We start from the raw sequence: 22,072 nt of genomic DNA, 5'->3' as shown, positions 1-22,072 counted from the left end.
TTTTGCATAGTAATTGCTTGGAAGCAGATATGCATTTAGTTTCCCACACCTTTCAGCGGTTGTGTTCAGGGTAACAAAATGCCAATTTGTCACGTGAACATCGCATCACGCTGTCTTGAACCTCCTGTGCTATGATAATAATAAAAATACTCGTCCTGATGAAATGACATACATCTCAAACAAGGACGAGTACGTTAGCAGGTTTTCAATAAATGCATGGATTTAATGCAAAGTTACCTTGCTGTACTTAAGACTAAATCATTCAATTAAACATGGAGGATAGGAACATCTAATTAAACACAGAAGACAGGAACATGCATTGCTGCTACAACCATGTCTAAAAAGTTTCTGACACTGTAAAGAAATGCTCTTCTTATTTGATGCTGTCATATTTAACTGCCGATCCACAAATGGTCTGTTTCCATGGCATCGCCCATGCTCTGTGCAAGCCACTTTTCATGTTTGGTGAAACATTTAGGACGTCGCATGCAGTGTTGAAGATTTCCTATTTTTTATGAGAGCATTCTTCTGGAAAAAGACACGCTAGATACAGTGAACGCTTTTAGGGATGTATCGTCCTTGAGACACATCAGCTATCTTCATTTGTCTGAGTGCCTTTCCTTGCTCTAAAACCTTATTCCCGGGGCAATCTAAAAACGCTTGCACCCTTGGAGGTGTGTTTTTTGTTACAACCGTACTTGTAGCACTGCTTGCAGCATATATCTTTTTTTTTTTTTTTGAGTTGTCTGCACTTGCGATCCTTCTGCCAAAAGTGGTCTCCCGCACTGGTGGCTTGCACATCATTTGTGAGCTAAAGTACTGGGTACATGGCTGCAAAGCAAGGACACATGGGCAAACACAAGTACACACCTCAAAGGGTGCAAGTATTTTCTGAGCGTACTTTCCCATCATGAGATGCTTACATGCAATCTTCATGTCGTGGCATTTTTCATGGGAAAATAGGTCGTGGAGCATTTTGAAGGAATCGAATGTGCCCTGGCCAGGTTACGATCATTGTTGCCTGATGAAATACTCCTAGAAGGGTGTATTTTCATCAAGCAACTACCCAAAAACAGTGTCGTTTGACAACCACCCTTCAAGATGCCTCGTTTACAAAAACACCTGAAGAGGTGTTTTTTTTGTTTCGTGTGACAAAAATACACCCTGAATTACGCTAGTGAGCTAAAAACCTCCAAATACACCCCAAAAGAAGTGAGAAAACGATGCGTACCTCAAAAGTTGTAGCCGTTTCTAGTGTGCAGAGTTCGTGTTTATATTATCTGTGTTGTTTGTCCTCTCTTCTTATAGTACGCCGCTTTTGTTTAGTATGTTTCTTCCGAAAACCGCCCTGGCTTGACGTCGGGCAATGCGGGAATCTTTACGCGCCAGTATTGTAGGCCGTTTCGAAGTGCGGGGCTGTGGACAAATGGGGGTCAATGGCCAACTAAACCCATAGCTACCCGAGTAATGCACGTAGAAATGAGCAAAACTGAATGCAGAGATATTTATGCTCGCTACTAACAAAGGTGTATACTTCCTATTTAAACAAACAAACTGCTTGCTGCAATAAATCAATATTTGTTGAGAATGTACTCCAGAAATGGTGCCTAGACATGCAATCTTGCCTCCATTTCTTATTCCACTACTGTCACATTTCTGGACTTCTTTTGCGTGTGGGTGTGTGTTTGTGTGTGCGTGCGTGCATGTGTGTGTGTGTGTGATGCCTTCTGTGGTGCTATTTTGTTTCACTGTAAACTCTGTTTACCATAAAATATGCATCAATGTTTTAAATAAGAAAGGACATCATAGAAAGTCATTGGCATTCGGGCAGGTGGAGCTGTTTTAAGAGAGATCGTTTTTTTTTGTTTGTTTTTTTGTGTACATAAGCATAATCATTTCAAACTCCATGAACGACTGATATGTGGAAAGAATTTCTTGTTCGCTGGAGAGGTTCATTGTAAGCGTTTATAAAACTGAGCACATTCATGTAACTATATCAAGGATGAATTATGGCGATCGAACACGCAATGTTTTTCATGACTTGCTTCCCTTCCTATGAAAATGAATATAAATTCATGCAAACTCGGAAGCTATTCGCAGTAACAACCTATAGGTGAATTTTGTGCTAATTTACCTTAATGGTCAAAGGCAGTCAGTAATGAACATGTAACCTGTAAAAGTCACAATAGCTTTGTACATTTTGAACACAAACATGGGAAGTATTGACTACATCGAATTAACAGTCTCACTTTGCTTCTATACTGCCATTTTTAATTGCTGATGGCTCTGAAGGCCTTCAGCAAATTCCATGTACTGCTTTCACGCTTTTTCCTGCCATTTTGTCATTGAAAGTGCTTTATTGCTATTATATATAGAGAGAGGCATAAATATAAGTACACCTCGTATATCTGTGGCTTTCTGTGCTTGTCTCATGTGTTTTCTTTGAAACTTCATCGCTTTGTGCTCATTCGTGGGCAGAATTTTTTTTTTGTATGTGATGTATGTGTGTGTACACATAAATGCCAGTAGTTCCTGTGACTGCTTTTGCATGTGTTGTGTAAATAGGTGAGCAGTCTTGGAGAAACTGTTTTCTAAATAAATATTGCTAGAAAAGTGACCTTTTTGTCTTGATTTCCTTCGACAGGACCTTTGTTAGTGGATCATGCTACCACGCTGGTTGAAGCTTGATGAGGGAGTGTTAGGTTCCTGAACAGTTTTTATGCGGGAAAGTTCACCTGCTAATAGCAGCACTATGGCGCACAGACTCATAAGTACAAAAAGCAGTTTACAGCAGCCACGTTAGTTAGTGAAGCACCCATGCAAATAACACCAAGTCACATTAGTAAATTAACACCATGTCTTAAAGCTTACACATTCTGTTTGTGATTGTACTGGGCACCAGTGTTCACTGCTGGAACACGTGCACTTTTTCAATACTCGCATCTACAGGCAGATCTGGGCTGGATACATACATTTAGGTAAAAGGTTATAAATAAGTGTCTGTCATTGTTCTAGATATCGCGCCACTTGCATGCCTCCTTAACTGAAAGCGTCAGCATTTACAGTAAGAAACTTGAAATTGCCATAGGGGCGAATTCTACAAGAACCCTCGAGATGATAAAAAAGTTAGCGAAGAAGAGTTGTTACTCAAGTGCCACCTGCTGAAGATTCATGGGAAGTTTGAAAAGAAACCTGCGTGGGACAGTCACTGAAGATTTGAAGTTTAAACGGCCCATAAACCACCTCCCGTATTCTTTCAAACGTTTCAAGTCAACACGCGCATCATGTGCAGAATGCCGTCACGACCAACAATGCTTTACTCACTTTAGTTATGCTTAGGACATACAGTCGCCAATAATTTTTAAAAATTGCACGAACCTCAAACATTGCACCTCTTTCGAAATGGTGCCACCATGACAGGTATTCAGTCCTGCGACCTTAGTGTCAGCAGTCGAGCTCCATAACTATTAGATCGGCGTGGCAGGTGTAAAACGCTCCCTTCAGCAAATATCAGCTGGTGCCCCTACTAATGTAGCGGTCGCACAGGCCATATGGGGGAGTCTGAGGCATCATTCTTAGCATAATTTCCACTCCAGCAATCTACCTGGAGGAGATCAATGACTTCAAAATTTACGGAATATATTCAGACGGCACTGTCGTTGAGGCACATGTTCAGACAAACGGTTGAGAGAGAATTAAAGGTTTATTACATTTTCTGCGAGAGTAAATCGGTGAGTGGGATTCTTAGTCCAGGACCCCATTGGCATGGGCCACTGTTCTAGCACACTTCATGACAACCTCTTGGGGTCTTCGGATCCAAGCTGCGAAGAGCTGTCTCCCAACCTTCCATGTTGGCTTGTGTCCTGGGTCGCAAAGAGGGAGCGTTGAGACGTGGCCACTTACAGCAATGCCATTTCGCGGCCTTTCGTTCCCACTCCTGTTTTTCAGAAGAAAGGGCAGAAGTTGGAACTGCGTCGTAAGTTTTGGATTGGTGTTTTTAATTTTCTCACCTCAAATATCCATAGAAAAATCGATGATGCCCCTCTAGAAGGGCAGAATTATCAACGATGCCTACGATGAACTACGATGCCGAGTTTCCTCACTGAATTTTTACCTGCAAAGGTCTGGTTGGTGCTGTCACCCCCATGTCTCCACTACAACGAGAATGAATCTATGCACCATTCCCTTGTCATGCATATTATTTACAAATCAATGAAAAAGATTGTGAGAAAAACCTCTGCATAGGATAGCTATAAATTTATCCCTTCTGGTGGTACTTTCATTGGAAGCAACTGAAAAGGGCTTTTACCGCATGTAAGTTCGTGGAGCCGCTTGCGGTTTCCTAAGAAAAACAAAACGAATAGAATGTCAAGCTTAGGCATTAATTAGCTTTTTTTCAACTCTACTAGGAGAAAGGAATAACTCTACTCAAAGTCCGGCGAGTTGGTGGGTCGGGCCAATGGCCTCGCCTAGGTTACGGCCAGAAGTCTTTGTATCCTGGAGGCATCCTTAGCCCGCTGGACGGCCCACATCTGATCTTCGAGAGCTAGATTGCTTAGCGGATTTCCCTATACATTTTGTTTTACTGGGGTAGCATTTATATAGACACTATCGGCTGGATTTCGCCACCGGCGTCGGCGTCGATGTCATGCACCCTATATGTGTACGTACTTATATATATAAAAACGCAAGAACAAATTGGCCCCGTATATATGCATGTTACACTGTAAATGTCGCCGAAAGATGATAGTTTTGCGTCTGGAAAGTATGAACAAAACGTTTATTTGATGTTTTGCGCGAGAAAATTGGTGAATGATTTTCCGGGGGCGCTGCATTAGAGTGCCTCGAGCGTGCAGGGGAGGCGAACGAGTGCATCCAGTCACGTCACACGTGAGACATGAGTACCATCTGGCAGTTGTCTTGGAAAACGAAGCGCGAACGCCCTGCCCGCCCGTCTCAGAGGTGATAAGGTGTAAAATGCAAGGTGACGGGTAGGTGCCAGAACGGTGTCGTCTTAGCATAGCGTTGGAGACACTGGCCTTTTCGTGCAAGCTTTGCCTGGTTAGCAGAACGTGATAAACGATGCGGTCCTTACAACTACTTATGTGTGCCTTTTCTATAGTAAGAGACACACATACAGAGTATTGACGTGTTGTTATGGTGCTTCAGATATGCGCAATAATTGCTTTTTAATTGACAATCGCACAAGTATGAACGCTGAACCTTGAGCAATATTTGTGGGCGCTGTGGAAGGGGTCGCCCGTTTGGAGTATTGTTTGGCCACTTATGTGCAGTTTAAGGTACCATTGAGGGCGGATAAACAGACAAATGTACAGACAGACAGACCAAAACTGCGTCGAAAGTTCCTAAAGGACAGTCGTCTTTAAATATCCCAGAAAAAAAGACTCCGGCGCGCGAAATCTGTCGAGAAACCTTCTCCTCGTGAATGCGAAGCATTAACCACTTAGCCACTGAGAGGTACCTCCTTCAACGTTCAGACGGCAAACTATTCATATCTACCACTTACCGCTGTTGGTGGGCGTATCGCGGGAGAACTATTTCGTGTTTTCAGCATTATCAGCAAAATGGCGCAGTGAGGCTGCGGCGGCTTTCATCTTTCACGCGTTCTTTGGCCCGTGTAGAGAATTAGGGGGTGTTGCTCGATTCCGCGCTCTTATCTTGCAGTGAGGAGAATCGTACGTCCTGGCTGGCCTTTGAGTTTCGTCGGAACGATTGTGTTGTTACCGGGCGCACGAAGGTTACTGCAATCGTTGCACAGCCTCCGTTTGCGAAAAGGGTGCGCTTTTCAGACACAGCGAAGTCACAACTGAGACGCTTATTCCCGTTAACCTGTGCCTGTGACTACGTTTCGTGCGTCCTTTGTGCGTGAGAAACGCGGGGAATGTTTCGATCTTCTTGCCATTCTGTGCGTGACCTTCCGACGGTTGATGCTGATGCTGATGCTGATGACCTTTGATGGATGGCGCTTACCCACAAAGGGGGATGGGCCAAGAACCGGGCGGCAGGATACTTAAATAAAACTACACTGAAAATGAAGCCAATCTGAAAAAGTAGCTTAAAATAATACTACCAAAAAAACAAAAATGTCTGCTGAGCAAGCGGTCAAACCATCTTTTGTTTTTGAAAGACATAACTACGAATTATAAACTAAAGATCTGAAAGGGTAGTGGTTCACTAGCATGGTAATCTTTTAGTTGCGTTGATGTAATCAAACACAGCGGAGCATACATCCCTGTGGCAGTAACCAAATGAAGTTCCGCCAAGTGATAAAATTACTGGTAAATTTACTTGTATTCCTAGCTTTTGTAATGGGGCTACTAAAAATCTTTTTCTCTGATAAGAATAACGTTGACAGAATAAAAAGAAATGTTCAATTGTTTCAATTTCGTTGCACCAAATGCATAGTGGTGACGCCTTGAGCTGTGCTTTATTAAGGTAATAATTTAGTTGTGGAACTGCACAGCGCAATCTGGTATAAGTGACCTCTAACTGGCGAGATACACACCACTGTTTATTCCAGCAATAGCTCAAATGCTCGAAATCTTTAAATTTATCCAAATTACCTTTTCCCCATTGCAGGCAAGCATTTCGGAACCTTAGCGCGGTTACGTAAGGCGTATCTGGCAAAACTGGGATGTTGGGCCCACCCAGGGATACTGCTGCTAAAGAGTCCGCCATTTCGTTCAAATATAATCCGCGGTGGCCTGGTACCCATAGCAAATGCAGTTTTTTTACGTTATTCGGAACTAAATGCCGAAACGTATTCATCAGCTCTGAATTTACTGCCGTAGAAAGTGCATTACAAACTGATAACGAATCTGTAATGATAACTGCTAATGATTCGCTTGAGGGTAATTTGCGTAGGGCAAGAACAATGGCCAATAATTCTGCTATGAATACCGGGGTATAATCTGGGAGTCGAATCGAAAAAGACCAGTCCAAAGAAGGAGAGAAGATGCCAACCCCAGCCTTTTCTTTTGACACAGATGCATCAGTCGCTATGATATTGCTTATCTCTAGGTGGGCTAGATAATCTGCTAACTGGTCATTTAAATACCTATATGCCAATTGTTTCGCGTTATGAGGAAATATATCATCGAATTGTGTGCTAAGCATTGACTTTAGGTTGTGTATTGGACCAATATGTCTAATTTTTACATTCAGTTGCTTTAGTAGCGCTTGTGCAAATACTATTTGCGGGGTGTGTAGTCGCGACCAATGGGTTTCGAAAAATAAAGTCGGTTCTTGAATGAAAGCGTAAAATGAAAGTCTTTGGTGTGAACTGTATATCTTTAAGAATGCTTGCACAGTAAGAATTTTAAACCTATTTAGCAGAGAAGGTAGGCGAGCTTCCACACTCTTAAAAAAAGGGTTGTAATACTTACTAAGTTTCACTTACTAAGTGCTTGTCACATATGTTACTACCCTCTTAGTAACTGGAGTTAGTAACAAGAGGCTTAGTAACCGCTACTAAGCAAGTATGTTAGTAACGGATACTACCATCTTAGTAACAGGTGCTACCCTCTTAGTAACAGAAGTTGCAGCATCTTAGTAACATATACTACCCTCTTAGTAACTGAAGCAAGCAGCGTGTTAGTAACAAGTACTACCCCCTTAGTAACTGAATCAAGCAGCATGTTAGTAACAGATACTACCCTCTTAGTAACAGAAGAAAGCAGTACCTTAGTAACAGATACTACCCTCTTAGTAACAGGTTCTACTATTTTAGTAACTACAGCAAGCAGTCTGTTAGTAACAAATACTACCTTCTTAGTAACTGCAGCAAGCAGCATGCTCGTAACAGATAGTACCCTCTTAGTAACTGAAGCAAGCAGTATCTTAGTAATAGATACTACCCTCTTAGTAACTGCAGCAAGAAGTCTGTTAGTAACAGATACTACCCTCTTAGTAACTGCAGCAAGCAGCATGTTAGTAACACATACTACCCTCTTAGTAACTGAAGCAAGCAGCCTCTTAGTAACAGATACTACCCTCTTAGTAAATAAAGCAAGCAGCATGTTTGTAACAAATACTACCCTCTTAGCAACCAGTTAGTAATTGGTCCTAACCACTTACTAAGTGCAAATCGTAACACGTCCCACACTACTTGATAAAAACATTACGAACTTAGAAACTTCAGTAACATACTAATCGCTAATCACTCTCCGACTGCTTTAGTTGCACGGTAAAGTGCAGGAAACCTCAGATAATGAGAGGATCCCAAATATAGGTGAAGTGCGGCTCTACAACTAGATTTCTTGTGCATGTTGTTGGTGAAAGGCTTTCTGCAGACATGACGAAAACCACAAGTTTCATCATCTAACATGCCATAAATACATAACTTTCAGCATTTGATACACACACTTCAATCTTTATTATATAAGCTCTGCTTATTGCACATTGCTGTCAGATCAGCTCTTGATCGACGAAATCGTCCTTAAAAGTAGTGGTGCTCTGGGCACACTTGGTAGTCCACAAAAGTACTCGAGGAGCGTTAAGGTGTTTTTGTTACTCTCCGAGTACATGATGTCCAGTACCCAATACAGTTCCATGATAGCCGTCATGCCGGCTATAACATCGACGACATGAATGTTGAATGCCTCAAACACTACGGTCATTTCTTCGGCCTCTCTGATACTTGTTCCCTCAAAACAAAGAGCAGGGTAGATGTCCTGTAAAGTTAAACATTAGTATTAGCCATTAGCAGAATCAAAATGCTAAAAAATGGAAAAGAGCAAATTTTTTTCAAATGGTGACAACGAATAATAAAAGAAACAACACAAATGAGAGTTGACTCGTGACTCAAATTTCATTGCACATGAAACGTATATATTGTCACAGAGTCATGATCCGGACGAAGCAAGCAGTCGGGCTGCCGAAGATTAAATCTTTATTTCGCTGAACTTGTGGCCGCGAAAGGAAAAGACACTTTGCAAATAATGTACAGCCGCAGTCACGTCTGCGTATAGTGCACGAGCAGCCGGCGTTGCTCTGTGGCAAGACACCTTGCGGCCGTTGTAGGTTGTGACGCCGCGTGCACAGGAGCATGCGCGGCCTTACAAACGTGCAGGCCTGCTCTGCACGGGTGACAACGTTGGCAGGTGTGCTTGTTTAACCAAAAATCCGCGCTCGCTCAAGGCACTTTGGTCATATCTATTGCATAAGAAGAGGCGCGTTTCGACTGATAACACACGCTGCAAAACAACGCACTCTTTGTGATCGTTTTGATTCTGTGGCCGTCTAGACTTTTTTTTTTCCGCAGCTGTTGGCATCATCATATCTACATATAATCGCATGCCTCAAAAAAGCCACAAAGCTTGCATCATTGGTGCAGGCTCGCTATATCCATCAAAATGCCCTTTGTTTTATGAAATAGATGTGACGAAAGTGCCCTGAGGGATCGCGAATCTTTGGCTAAACAGGTACACTTTCCACCATTCTCACCTGTGCAAAACAGGCCCGCATGTCTGTAAAGCTGTGCATGCTCCTGTGCACGCGACATCACAACCCGCAATGACCACACAAGGTGTCGTGCCGCAAAGCAAGGCCGGCTGCTCACGCGCTATACGCAGACGTGGCCCATCTGTACATTGCACTGTTAGTGGCGAACAAAGCGATGTCCATTGGTCCTCTGACAGGTGGTAAAGCGTGCTTGTTTTTATACATGTGCGATCAAAGATTCCAGCATTATCAATGGTGGCCGCGTAATCACTCAACGAAGCAAGACTACAGTCGACGTCGGATTTCCCGGACGCCCAAAATTCCGGACATGCCCGATTTCCCGGACTCATCTGCGGCACCGTCAAGTTCCCCATAGAGTCAATGTATTAAAAAGTCCGAAATTCCGGACGCTTATAGCCTTTGGCATCCAATTTCCCGTACTTTTTACTGTTAACCGCCGACCGAAAGTTACCATTGACGCCGCCATTTTGTTTGTTTTTATATCCTCGAACCCGCCATACTCGCACCGTTGCCAACTCCCGCACCGCGCCGCGGCTGCCGTAACCTCGAAACCGCATGTGTCAATCTATTGCTAGCCGCGGCTTAGCCAAGCCAAACCTCGCTGAGTTCGTTCACGTGTTGTTTTGTCAGCTCTGCAGTCGTGCCTGCGGTTGATCGTTTGCTGCTGCGCGCTATCTTCAGTGATCACGTTTCCCGACCTCCAGCATCCATCGAGTTCCTAGCCGTTTCGTGCTGCACTTTTCGTCTAGCGGATTCACCATTTACAGCGATGGCACCAACTGCTCCTTCGTCCTGCGCCCTGCCGGCGTGTCGATTCCAGCTGGGATAACCTTTGAGGGCTTCGCCGACGCTGACAAAGACCTTGAGCTATGTGCGGACTTAACCGATCACGAAATCATTCGTCAAGTTACGGAGGATTCCGACGACTCTGACACCGTGAACGAAGAGCCATCACCTACCCAGCCAACGAGCTCGGAGTTGACGTGAGCACTGATGACACTATCATCAATGTACAGCAGCAACATGACGTTGACTGAAATTGAGGCAGACATGATCGCGGGCAAGAGGAACGTCGTGCAAAAGAAAATAGGCGACTACTTCGCGCCCAAGTGCTGACCTATGAGGTAGCGCAGGCCACGTCAGATTTTTTTTATAAATAAACGGCTATTTTCAGAGCCACCTAAACGATGTATTGGCTGAATTGCAATGGAAATCTTGTACTCCGGTCATTACCCTCTCAGTCAGCGAAAAATACCTACAAGAAAAGGTGCATTTTCACGTGCATTCGTTTTTGCGGACGTTTTCGTGGTCCCTTGAGGGTCCGGGAAATCGGACGTCGACTGTATTGGCGTCCGGCGCGCAATCATAACGGAATCATCTAACACAATCGTGAGGCTTCCAACACACCACGCCGTGGTCTGAGTGGAGTCTTGTAAACAAACATTGCGGGTGAGACCCGAATACATCAAGATAATATGCATTGCAATATACTAAGAGAAAATTTATCAACGGAAACGCTAAAGCACGACATGACCTTCTGGCATAAGCACACGTGCTCATCTAGAAATGACAATTCCCTCTGCGACAAACAGATGCAGAAGAAATGCTCATTTCTAAAGAAGCAGGCATGGTCATTCCAAAAGGTCATGTCACGCTTTAGTGTTTATTATAATAGGGTTTTCCTTAACATATAAACTTTTAGGGTGCAATGAAATTTATGTCAAAAGTTTTTATTTTTCACTTTACCATTGTTTCTGTGCAAAAAAATTGTGCCGTTTCCTTTTCAATATGCTTTACTTTACTAAATGAAACGTAAAGTTACTTACAGGGCCCCTCAGAAATTTCGGCTTCTCTTTCAGCAGCAGTGGGAGGAGTTCTATTAAGGCAACTGCAAATCGATCTGGAAAAGGATTGTTATTGCAATATCACAGCAATAATATCACAATCACACAGCAATATCACAACAGTAATACAAAGAGAACCTAGAATGACTGAACATACTTTACATACTTACATTTACGGCTATTGCCTTCCAGTTTTTCAAGCTCCTTCTCGAGCTCCTTCACCAGGTCCTTTGTTGAATGGCGAGTTTTCAGTAGCTCCAGAATCCTGGGTCCAAAGTTGTTGAAAAATTCCAACAGCTTTTTTTCCATCTGGATGCTTGTTATTGCTGTAAATTCTTCATGAAGCTATAATCATAGAAGTATATTTAAATTAATTTGCAATTACAAATCTGGGCAACAAGTTTCCAGCTAACATATAAATGAAATGAAGGTCAAAAAGACACTTGGCAGTCAATTCGTCGTAGAGAAAACAAAAACACACATGGGTGTATCTAGATATTTACAGAGCAGGTCCCAATTTTTTTTGGCTGAACACATTAAAAAATTTTTATATCGCGAAGTGGCTTATTTTATCAAAAACAAGTTTATTTGCTTCTGCAGGTGTAGTTGTTGTCAGAATGATACTAACCTAAAAAAAAATGATTCAAATGCAGTTTATGGCATCATTTCAGTGCTTACGTCAGAGTGAATGCGAATGGACAATGCCCAATATACCTTGATGCATTTTCAGATTTGTCTGAATTTGAGCACGAAAAAAAAAATTGACTCAAATATTGACTCCACTGCAGGCCTTTGTCCTGCACTGGACGTAATCAGGCTGATGATGATGATTCAAATTATCAACACTATGTGCCATCTGCTACCCAAAATTATTTTTTTTTTGGCAACATCATAAGACATTCTCGAAAATTTCTGTTGTAGCTGACAGCCATCATGAGTAAAAAAAGAAAAATAAATGCAAAAGCAAATATATAAAACTAAGCAGACAAAGTTGTCTCAATGCACAAGTCATTTACTGCAATCTGTTTTGCTATTGCTATTGTGGAATGGTGGCATAAACATGTTATTATTTTACATGTCGGCCAGTGTTTGCCCACTGAAATGAAATCAATTAAAAATGCTTTGTCAAACAAACAAAAAATAAATAAAAAAGCCAGGAGTTAGTGTCAAGTGCTTTCATAACACTGGTAGCGGCTTAGGCTTGTTGGATATTCATGACAGTAGAATACTAGCGCGAGAACACATGGACAGAAGAAGAGTGAACGGCACACTGCACTTGTTACAACATAGTTTATTGCTGCAGCCGTAACATACACCTAATTAAAAAAACACGAAGGTGTGTAACATAATTTTAATTATATACTTGAGGAGTTGCACCTACATGTATTTAAGCGCATGTTACAGCTGCAGCAATAAACTATGTTGCGAGAAGTGCAGTGTGTCGTCCACTCTTTTCTCCATGTGTTTTCGTGCTAGTATTCTACTGCTTTCATAAGCCTGGTAGTCAAGGATTTGGGACTGTATAATGATCGTATCGAACCATCCACGGGACGCTTTTTGGTAAACTTTGTTAGAGTGTGAACATACTTAAATTTTAAAACAGATTTGGAGCCAGTGGTCTGGGAAGCAGAAATATGCTCGAAATAGCTAAGCAGACAGCCTCTTGCTTCCCTGCATGCATTTAACATAAAAATGAGGCTTTAAGTCAGTAAAGAATGAATGAATAATTCCTTAAAAACTTGACCATAGCACTGTTGTGCAAGCAATGCCTGCTTCAATGTAGTACAGCTAAAGACCCACTAACCTGTTCACAAGCTACTTTTGAAAACCTATTCAAGTTTCAAAAAGACAGCTGGTAAATATCGTAAGTGAAAGCATGCAATGCAGATGCTGCATTCACATGATACTGACCATCTCAACATTTCCTAAAGCGGGATACTTTTCAAGTATCTCAGCTGTTGTAGGCACTGTATCTTTCATCCACGACCTCCTAGAAGAGCGTGTCTGCTTCATCGATTCGCTCAATTTCTGGAGGTCCGGAGCACGCTTCGACATCTCTTTGGACATGAATTCCAAGTGTCCCACTAAAACACCTTCATCGTGGTCATCATATGGGATGCTTGTTGTCTAACAGGGTAAAAAAAAAAAGTAGAACGAACACTTGTATAAGGCAACCATAGTCTTCCTGGAATTAAGGCAACATGCTGCTACCTAGTTATGTCATTAACCCCCCCCCCCCACATTTTTTATTTTTTTTAAAATGGGGCTTGTTGAAGCAGAAAAAGACAGCTCATGCGGAGTGCCGTTTTAGTGCCAAAACATTTCACTTACTCAAGCGATGATGAAGCCGTAGACTGTTATTAGCGAGCTAAGCCCCATGCAAATGTTACTTGTAAAACATTGAAATGAACTTAAAAACAGAAATTGCTACCACGCGGCGTTGCCGTTTAGTTTGTGCAGCAATGGCACTATCTTGAGGTTTCCGTTTTCCATAGACCTCCTTGGCTTCCTGCACAGCAGGCAGAGTACTGAGAGTTCTTCGCATGTACCCGAATTTATACTGGATGGATACTTTCCAAGAGTCCTGCAAATAAGCATATTGGACTTTGGAAGACTATTTACATAGAGATTACGTAGTGGTCTCATTGAAGTTCATGCTACATAAACAAATATTTGAGATAAAAAGAAACATGATGTTAGGTGCAACACATTAAAGGGACACAAAAGAGAAACAATGAATTTGTTAAGATTGATAAATTGTGCTCAGAGTTCTATAGCGTAATTTATTTCACCATCATAGGTGTATTGATAGAGGAGAAAATTGAGTTCAAAATTTCATTTTTAAATTTTGTGTGCACGTGATCTAAAATATTTCAAAGCGTATTGTATTTTGATAGTGCCATTTTTTGGGCTTGCTGGTAAATAGAACTTGACGACATATTGAGCGCTAAGAGACAGGGACATGAGGGAGTGGACAACACAATGCGCTAGCTTCAACAATTTTTATTTTCAGGAAACGCCAAGCTATATATCCGTGCACAGTGGTGCCACCAGTCTATCCACTAGCCACTTTCCCGATCTAACAGGTCAACTGACGGTGCACTTACGCACGTGTCACCTTTGCGAAAGATAGCATCAGCTTCAATTATCTCTCGCACGTCTGTATCTTCATGCTTCGCCACAGCAGGCCTGCTGTCAGGTGCTCCTAGAACTATCGCAAACATTCGCAAGCATGATACATTCGCAAGCAGAAACATTCGCAAGCAGAACTATCGCAAGCATGATATCTCGTTAAAGAGCCCTGAGCCTAATTTAGGCATGTGTCAAGTTATAAAAAAAACTTTTAAGCATCTGCAGGATCCTTCATCCGATGCAAATGAAGCTGCAATCTGCAACCACAACAATAGAGTGTTCTTCACACTTAAAAGTGGGAAGAACACTACGGTTCATAAAAATATATGTTGCTATATCAAGGACACATAATTTTGCACCAACCTATGGCACTGGTCAAACATCATCACTTGTATAGGATTGTGTGTGTTCATAAGTGCAACTTATCTGGTATATTCAAGCAACAAATATCTTTTTCTTTTCCCACATTTAATTAAATGTGTAGGTAACAAAGTATCACACACATGAGTGTTAATTACCCCTTATGTAATCAGACAATGCGGGCCATCAATGGAAGCCGTACGAGGTTAAACACACTCCAGTAGGGCTCGCATTTCTCACTGACCAAGGCTAATACTCAATATAAAACATTACAGTAAGCACAGACAACAATGCAACGATGATTATGCGATTATGTAGTCTAGATGTTCCGCTGCAGAACTTGAGCCAACGTATGTTTTACTTACTGCTAGACGCATTTCTTCGATGACAGAACACGTGCAAGAACCAGTAGTACACTTCACAAATATTTAACTTTCTTAAAACAAAAAGTAATTTGATAAAACTGTCTCCACGAATAGATAATTGATGTTGCTAGTAAATATGCTATTTAGCATAATTTTACTAGAACAACCTCAGTGTAAAATTTACGACTAAACTAGAGCAAAAATTACCTTTTATGCAACTTTGTCGCCAGCTTTGCAAGCCATTTGACAGTATATGTGTCTCAAACTATTTTTTGTGTGACAGTAAAAGTTTCTGACACTCAAACAATACAAAATATTGCATATCACTAAATGTAGTCTGTTTGTAAAAAAATCCCAAACATTAAAAATTGTGTCCATATTTAAGGTAACATAAAAACCCATGCAAACATAAAAGTTTGTTAAACCTATTTTTAGTAAAAAGCCTACCATCATTCTATAGGAAAAATTTTGTCCTAACTTAATTTGGAAAGACCAGATTTTTTCACTACGCGTGTTACAAGCTAAAGTTTCAAGCTTTCCGAAAAAACTTCATGTGTGGCTTGCTGCTCCCAGTCAGTCAGTGAAGAACTTTGTTTATTGATCCTGAGGACCTTTTTTCACCCAAAAATATTTCGGCGGGCCACTTCTTGCTTTATATGGATGGTCCATTGTTGATATCGCAGATGGTTGAGCGCCAAGGCTCGTACAAGTTGGCGTTGAATGACCCATACAATGACCCATACATTAGCTTACCGACTTACCCAACTCCAACGCACACAACATTTACATGAAAAAAAAAAAATAGTGCAAACCCCGATTCTAATGTGCACTTGTGCTCCTTCACCCCCCCTCCGCCCTCAGATAAAAGGACTTGTTACTTGCTTGTGCTACATTCTATGTTTAGCCTTGTAGCTCTCAAATGTTTGTTTTCGTTCTTTATTCCTAGTTTTCCCATTCACATACATTTTGCTTTTTTTTTTTATTGCCATGAAAGCAGATGTTGGTGCACAAATGAGGCACCAGCTACTCCTTAGTTCTAGAAGTGACAAAACATGCCACAAGCCAGGTTCGAAAATTGCACGTAAAATAGTGCATTCCGCGTGACACCAGATTGTTACTAATTAGCATGCAGCACACACAATATACAATTTTAATATCACCGTGCCGGTCCGATATGATGTCTCGAGAATGCAAAGAATATAGTTATTCAAACAATCTTATATGTTTCACCGTTTTCTTTTCCAGTCCCTTTTTCTTTCCAACTGATAGCATTATCATAATCTGCCAAACATTTTCTGTGGATATTGCGATATGTCCAAATCGTAAAAAATTTCACTTACCCAACCAGTACCAATTGTGTCTCTAAGGACAGGGTATTCAACAACGAGTGCCTTTGAAGCAGCCTCATAGAGCCGCCTTCCTGGGTATCTATGAAAGCAACAAATGTTCAGCCGGTATTCAATAATATACAGGAGAGTACGGAGGCACTTACACAGTGAAGTTCATCAAATGGTGGCTTAACCAAGACACAATCCTTGATTTTGTCCGACTCGAAACTTTTCCGAGTTCTGTATTGCCAATGGCAACTTTTAGGTCTAAGGGAAGGGGTGGCAGTCTATAATCACTTCCGTGAAAAGGTTGAGTAGTTGATGGCTCCAACTCGGGAGAAACCACAAGCAGTTCATTTGTGCTGAAAACAGGATAAATATCAGCAGGCTTTCAGTTTGGTGCAACAATTCGAAGTTGAGCTACTCACCTGCAAGCATGAGGCATGGCCTCATCAGTGATTATTCTAATTTTGCTCCCATCACAAAAGACATGGTTCCCTGGAGGGTCGACATAAGCTTCAAATTGTGCATTGTAAACCTGAAAGAAATTTAATGCTTATACAAACACAATTACCGTGGGCAACAAATAATAAAACTTTCAGCTGTCAGTATTATTTCAAAGACATTACTATGCTAGCCACACAGGTGCAATTTGTATGCATGAAGTGAACAAGTGGCAAACTGTTCTTGTTCATTCTTTCCATGTCCCTGTCATGTTTATTTACACATACCAGTTTTACTTTCAAGTGGCAAAAGACAGGCTAGTTGGCGCGTGTACGAGATAAATTAACAGCGCAACCACAGGACGAAGAAAGAAAACATGAGGATAGACGCTGAATATCAACTGTATCAGATAAATTAACAGCGCAAACACAGGACGAAGAAAAAAAAAAAAAACATGAGGATAGGCGCTGAATGTCAACTGAATAGCAAATCCCACATACATCTTGCTGCATGAACATCGAGTGAAGCTTTGGGCTAGTTGGTTTTGCATAAAAAAGTCCATATCGCGCTGTATGTAATTCATTATGAACATCGAATTTTATAGACGATGCATGTGGCAGACTTTGTGTGTTTTTGGAACAAGCAGCACATCCTCTTCTCTTTTTGTTCACTAGGCAACACGTACCACCTGTTTCGTGGGCACTGAGAGCACATGTGAGCAGTAGCACGTCTGCCAGCCTCCTTGATTCGACACTACACCCTATGGATGTCGGGACTGACTGCAGCTTGTCAGATGAACTTCAGTACGACATGAGCAGATGATGCAGAAAACCAGCAGTAGTCAGTCTCGAAAAGCAGGGCTGCGTCTTGTGTGTGCGAGTGTGGTATAATGAATTTTGAATGATGGACAGTTCGATACTTTTTTTCTTCTTCAAATAAGTGAACTCAAAGAGCAACAGGCTCTGCTATGAATGAGGCTTTCAGGAACGACAAGTGCAATGTTTGTGAAGAGGAGACAGAGAAACATTGAAAGATGAAGAAATGCGAGGGGCGCACGAGGAGGCCAGCATGGAAGGCTGGAGTTTCATTGCTTGTTTCCAGTTGCTTGATTTCCATCTGTGCTTTTCCTATACAGCTGGCAGTGCCTATAATGTGCCAAAAACACATGTATTGACTCAGGCTCGGCACCAGTTCTCGGTGACTTTCTGGAGAATCGGTTGGTTTATAAGTGGTTCACATGTTCGGAATGTGGTCGATCTTCTAGCGATATTTACGTCTACAATGGGGAAGCATTAAGAAGCACAAAGCATCATCAGAACATTCGAAATCGCTCGGAATTTGTTCACACTAACAAATGATCTTTTGTCAAAAAGTAGCATAAGATTTCTTGACCTTGTTATGCACTTCTTCACCAGCTGTGTTAGCTAGGAGTATTCACCCTCTCATAGAGCTTGTTGCCCTTTTGAGAGCAAAAGGAGCTAGTGAACCATCTGCCATGTGGAATGCAGTATTTCGTTCCTGCACACACAGGGTGTGGCCCAGCTTTCCAAGCTAAATTGAGACTAATTACTGCTGGTTTTGCATGTCATCTGCTCGTGTCGCTGCTTGAAGTTCTACTGATGGTGGTGCATGAGCATGATGCAGAATTAGTAATACTACTGTCATTCCTTCTTTCCATAGTGTGTCGCATCAAATAAAAATGACAGCTGGACACACTAGTGCTCACATGGTGTTTTTCAGCACCCTTGAAGCTGGTTATACATCACTTCCTGAACAAAAGGTAAGAGGCAGTGCCACTTGTTTCAAGAAAAAGACCATGTGTGCTACAGGCAGCATCTAAGAAATTCAATGCTGATGCGGCAAGATCACGGTGCAAGAATATTCTAGGTGAGTGAACGCCGGGACTATTCGCTGCCTGATAATGTTCTGGTTCGCAAGAGGCCCGAGAGATGGCGCTACAAATTTTGCCCCGGCTTCTCTCCCCCCCCCCCCATCTGGGTGTAGGAAAACCCCGTGACGTAAGAAAGTAACGGCGCTCATTTATTGTCGCCACAACAACTTCGCGCCGCCATCAACCCCGTTCCCTTATCACCCCCCTTTTCAGTGGTGCCGCTCTATGGGTGTCGCGTGGTTGATATCGTGCGATAGGCCAGTTTTCTCAGATTGGGACCCACCGCCCACGTGCTGGATGTGCTTTGCGGATTTTGCCAACAGCCCGCCATGGTCCTCAGTCTGTCGAGCCATCTATCGGCATGCCGCAAACGAGAACATAATCGGTACCTCCCCGCCAAGCGCTCGCTTCGCAACGTTCGTTCACCTGAAGTATTCTTGCACCGTGGGCAAAATGTATGTGGGACAGGCTGAGTGGTGAATGAATAGGTGGCTTCGAGAAGATGCAAATTAATTAAACACTTGTGTCGGGAGCAGCAATTTTGCCATACGTTGTCAGCACTCGTCCTCATGTTTTCTTTTCTTCGTCTTATGATTTTACTGCCAATAACTACTTTGATGCAAGCATGGCTGATACTCTGCAGGATCATTTCTTGTGAGCAGCCTATTATATTCAATGAAATTTCAGTTTATTTTATGCTTTGCATTCTCTAGTGTTGCAAGGTATTCATCATAACATTTCGCAGTAACAGTAACATTTTGGCATTTTTCACTGTGCCAAAAGTGACCCTTTCTCCAATGTAACATAGATAACATAGTAGCAAAAAGGCTGGCATTATTTCTTGTCGTTACAGCTGCATTACAAAACGGAAAAGGGACGTCATTTTAGTGGAAGTAAATACAGCCAGGGGCTTAGCACTTTATTAAGTGCACAGTAACAGTGTGGCCACAGCAGCTAATACAGAAGCTACAACTACACCCTACATTCATGCTTCCCATTATCACGTTTCTTGGTGGCATTGGTTCATCCAAATCCCTTTAGCCATTTGTGCACTGACAAGGCCAGCATACCACAACCTACTATCCCTGACTGAACTGTTGGAGTGGCTTCTGGTGCTCACACAAATGAAACACTTAGGTTCTATTCAAATAAAGGCATCCGATTTTTTTCATTTGGTTTACGTCACCACTTCCTTCGAATTGACACATCACACGTGACACACTATGTATTTTACCTTGGTGTTTATCTTTACGCACATAAGGCCAGTGCTAATTACTTGCGTGAACGAGCACCGGTGCTGAAACACGACCGCCACATTTATGCTTTCATTAAGTGCTTAACAAAGGTACACTATATACGACAAAAATATTGCAGCTCCTCAAGTAAAAAAAAAAGACTGCCTCCCAAGTTGGGACACACTTTCCTTCTTTGTTCTCCTATTCGCGCGCTATTGCAGATGGGTCCCCTGGGTTACTCAGCAATGCCATGTATTGTTCTCCTATTCGCGCGCTATTGCAGATGGGTCCCCTGGGTTACTCAGCAATGCCATGTATGAGCAATGTATGAGCGAAGAAAACAAAAGGCACTTCCAGAACGTACCTCTATTCTGCCGGTTGACGCGACATCTCCAAAATCTGTAGCCTTCACGGCAGCCAAGACATCTTCCATGGTGTGTCCGTTAATGGAGATAATCTTCTTGCGCTCCTTCCATGACACCAAGCATTGAATCGGTGTCGACATTTTCACGGCAGCAAAAAGAAAAAAGCACACAAACGGAGAAGCAGTCCTACGGCAAGTTCAGCAAGGCGCGAAAGAGGCGAACGGCTTACGTGCTTGTCTTGGCTTGTACTACAGTGGCACACAGCGATGGAGAAATAAACACCTCGTTCTTTTACCTCTTTACTCTAGTTCTAGAAAGGCTTCAGAGGTAGTAGTGCGCGCTACCTGCAGTTTTTTTTTATTTGATAATAAAAAGATATTTCTGACGTTGAAGAGTTTAGTTACGCCAACTGCATGTGCCTTTAAAAGAAATGAAGGCAGCGCAACATAAAATTAGCACATATTTTTTAGTAATTCCTTAGTAGAGCCGATCTCCTTCATCATCGTATTTGTCTTGGAATGTTGCTGTTGCTGTGATGGTATGCTCAAGCTAGTTGCCGTGGCTGACGTTTTATTGTGCTGTGCTCCTCTAGTTTCGGGCCCAGTGCGCGCAGATTGTTCTGCGGGAATGAATCGCCGTAGTTTGTGTGAGTGAAACAAATTCACGCCATGCATACGTGCCCACGGTGCCCGTTTTCGTCGGCAAAGTTTTGCAAGGTCATATGGCACATCAGAGATCATCGCCACGATACGGATTTTTCTGTCATGTGTGGTGTGCAAGGGTGTGCAAAGACATATCACGAGTTCGAATCGTACCGGAGACACATTTACCGCTGCCATAGAAGCTACGTGGAGCTCGACGAGCCTCAACAGGGGAACGCTGCAGGAAGTGTTACACCGCGGCTGGATGCTACAACAGATGTCACTGCTTTCGACGACGCAGAATTGCCTTCTTCGAGCTCATTTGCCGAAGATACGAGCAACGGACAAGAAAGTACCTGCACTGTGACTGCACACGGTTCTTCTAGCTCTATTCACGACTTCACACTAAAAGTCAAGAAGCAGATGTGTTTACTTTTTTTTCGCGTAGCTGAAGTGCACAAGCTGCCGCACTCTATAACAGAGAGCATTTTTGCCGATTTCAAGGACACCTTTTTTGACATAATGAAGGCATTTGCTTCTCAAATACAACAAAACATCCCCTTAGATTCTGCTGGAGAAGATGTGCAAAAGTTGCTTGCTTGTGACTTTCTGGAAGATGTGTTCCAAAGTGCCAGCACGAAGTCACTCCGGGAAAATTTCGCAAAGGAACATCTTCCTTATGTCAAACCCGAGGAGCACATTCTTGCTGTTGGCGAGACATTTCAGTATGTGCCTATACCTCGTGTCCTCCAAAACCTGATGTTGTCCGAGACTTTTCGTGAACGTTTAGACCAAAGCTTCACAATTGGGCAGCCATCACCAGTTCTCCGAAGTTTTTTTGATGGTGTATTCTTCAAGGAAAAACTGTCGGCACTTCTGGAGAACGGGGCACAATACACTCTGTTTCTTGTTCTTTACAGCGATGAGCTCGAGATTGTGAACCCCTTGGGGTCAAAACGAGGCATTCATAAAGTAATTGTTGTG

The 22,072-nt window shown here is 42.4% G+C and overlaps 1 protein-coding gene across 1 annotated transcript; it reads right to left on the bottom strand.

Annotated features, from left to right (window-relative positions):
* Positions 1 to 8,371: 8,371 nt before the first annotated feature.
* Positions 8,372 to 20,720, bottom strand: LOC119167134 (uncharacterized). The gene is made up of 8 exons (XM_037418569.2): positions 20,447 to 20,720; positions 16,941 to 17,050; positions 16,677 to 16,874; positions 16,525 to 16,612; positions 13,239 to 13,454; positions 11,498 to 11,672; positions 11,310 to 11,383; positions 8,372 to 8,693 (listed from the first exon to the last, which is right to left on the bottom strand). Exons 1-8 carry the CDS (start codon positions 20,585 to 20,587, stop codon positions 8,433 to 8,435), a joined length of 1,263 nt encoding a protein of 420 aa, XP_037274466.1. The 5' UTR covers positions 20,588 to 20,720; the 3' UTR covers positions 8,372 to 8,432.
* Positions 20,721 to 22,072: the final 1,352 nt, after the last annotated feature.

Source organism: Rhipicephalus microplus, chromosome 6 (assembly GCF_043290135.1).
Source record: "Rhipicephalus microplus isolate Deutch F79 chromosome 6, USDA_Rmic, whole genome shotgun sequence".
NCBI classification, from domain to species: domain Eukaryota; kingdom Metazoa; phylum Arthropoda; class Arachnida; order Ixodida; family Ixodidae; genus Rhipicephalus; species Rhipicephalus microplus.
The sequence above is the reverse complement of the archived record's forward strand: the minus strand, read 5'-3'. Positions and strand labels throughout refer to the sequence as shown.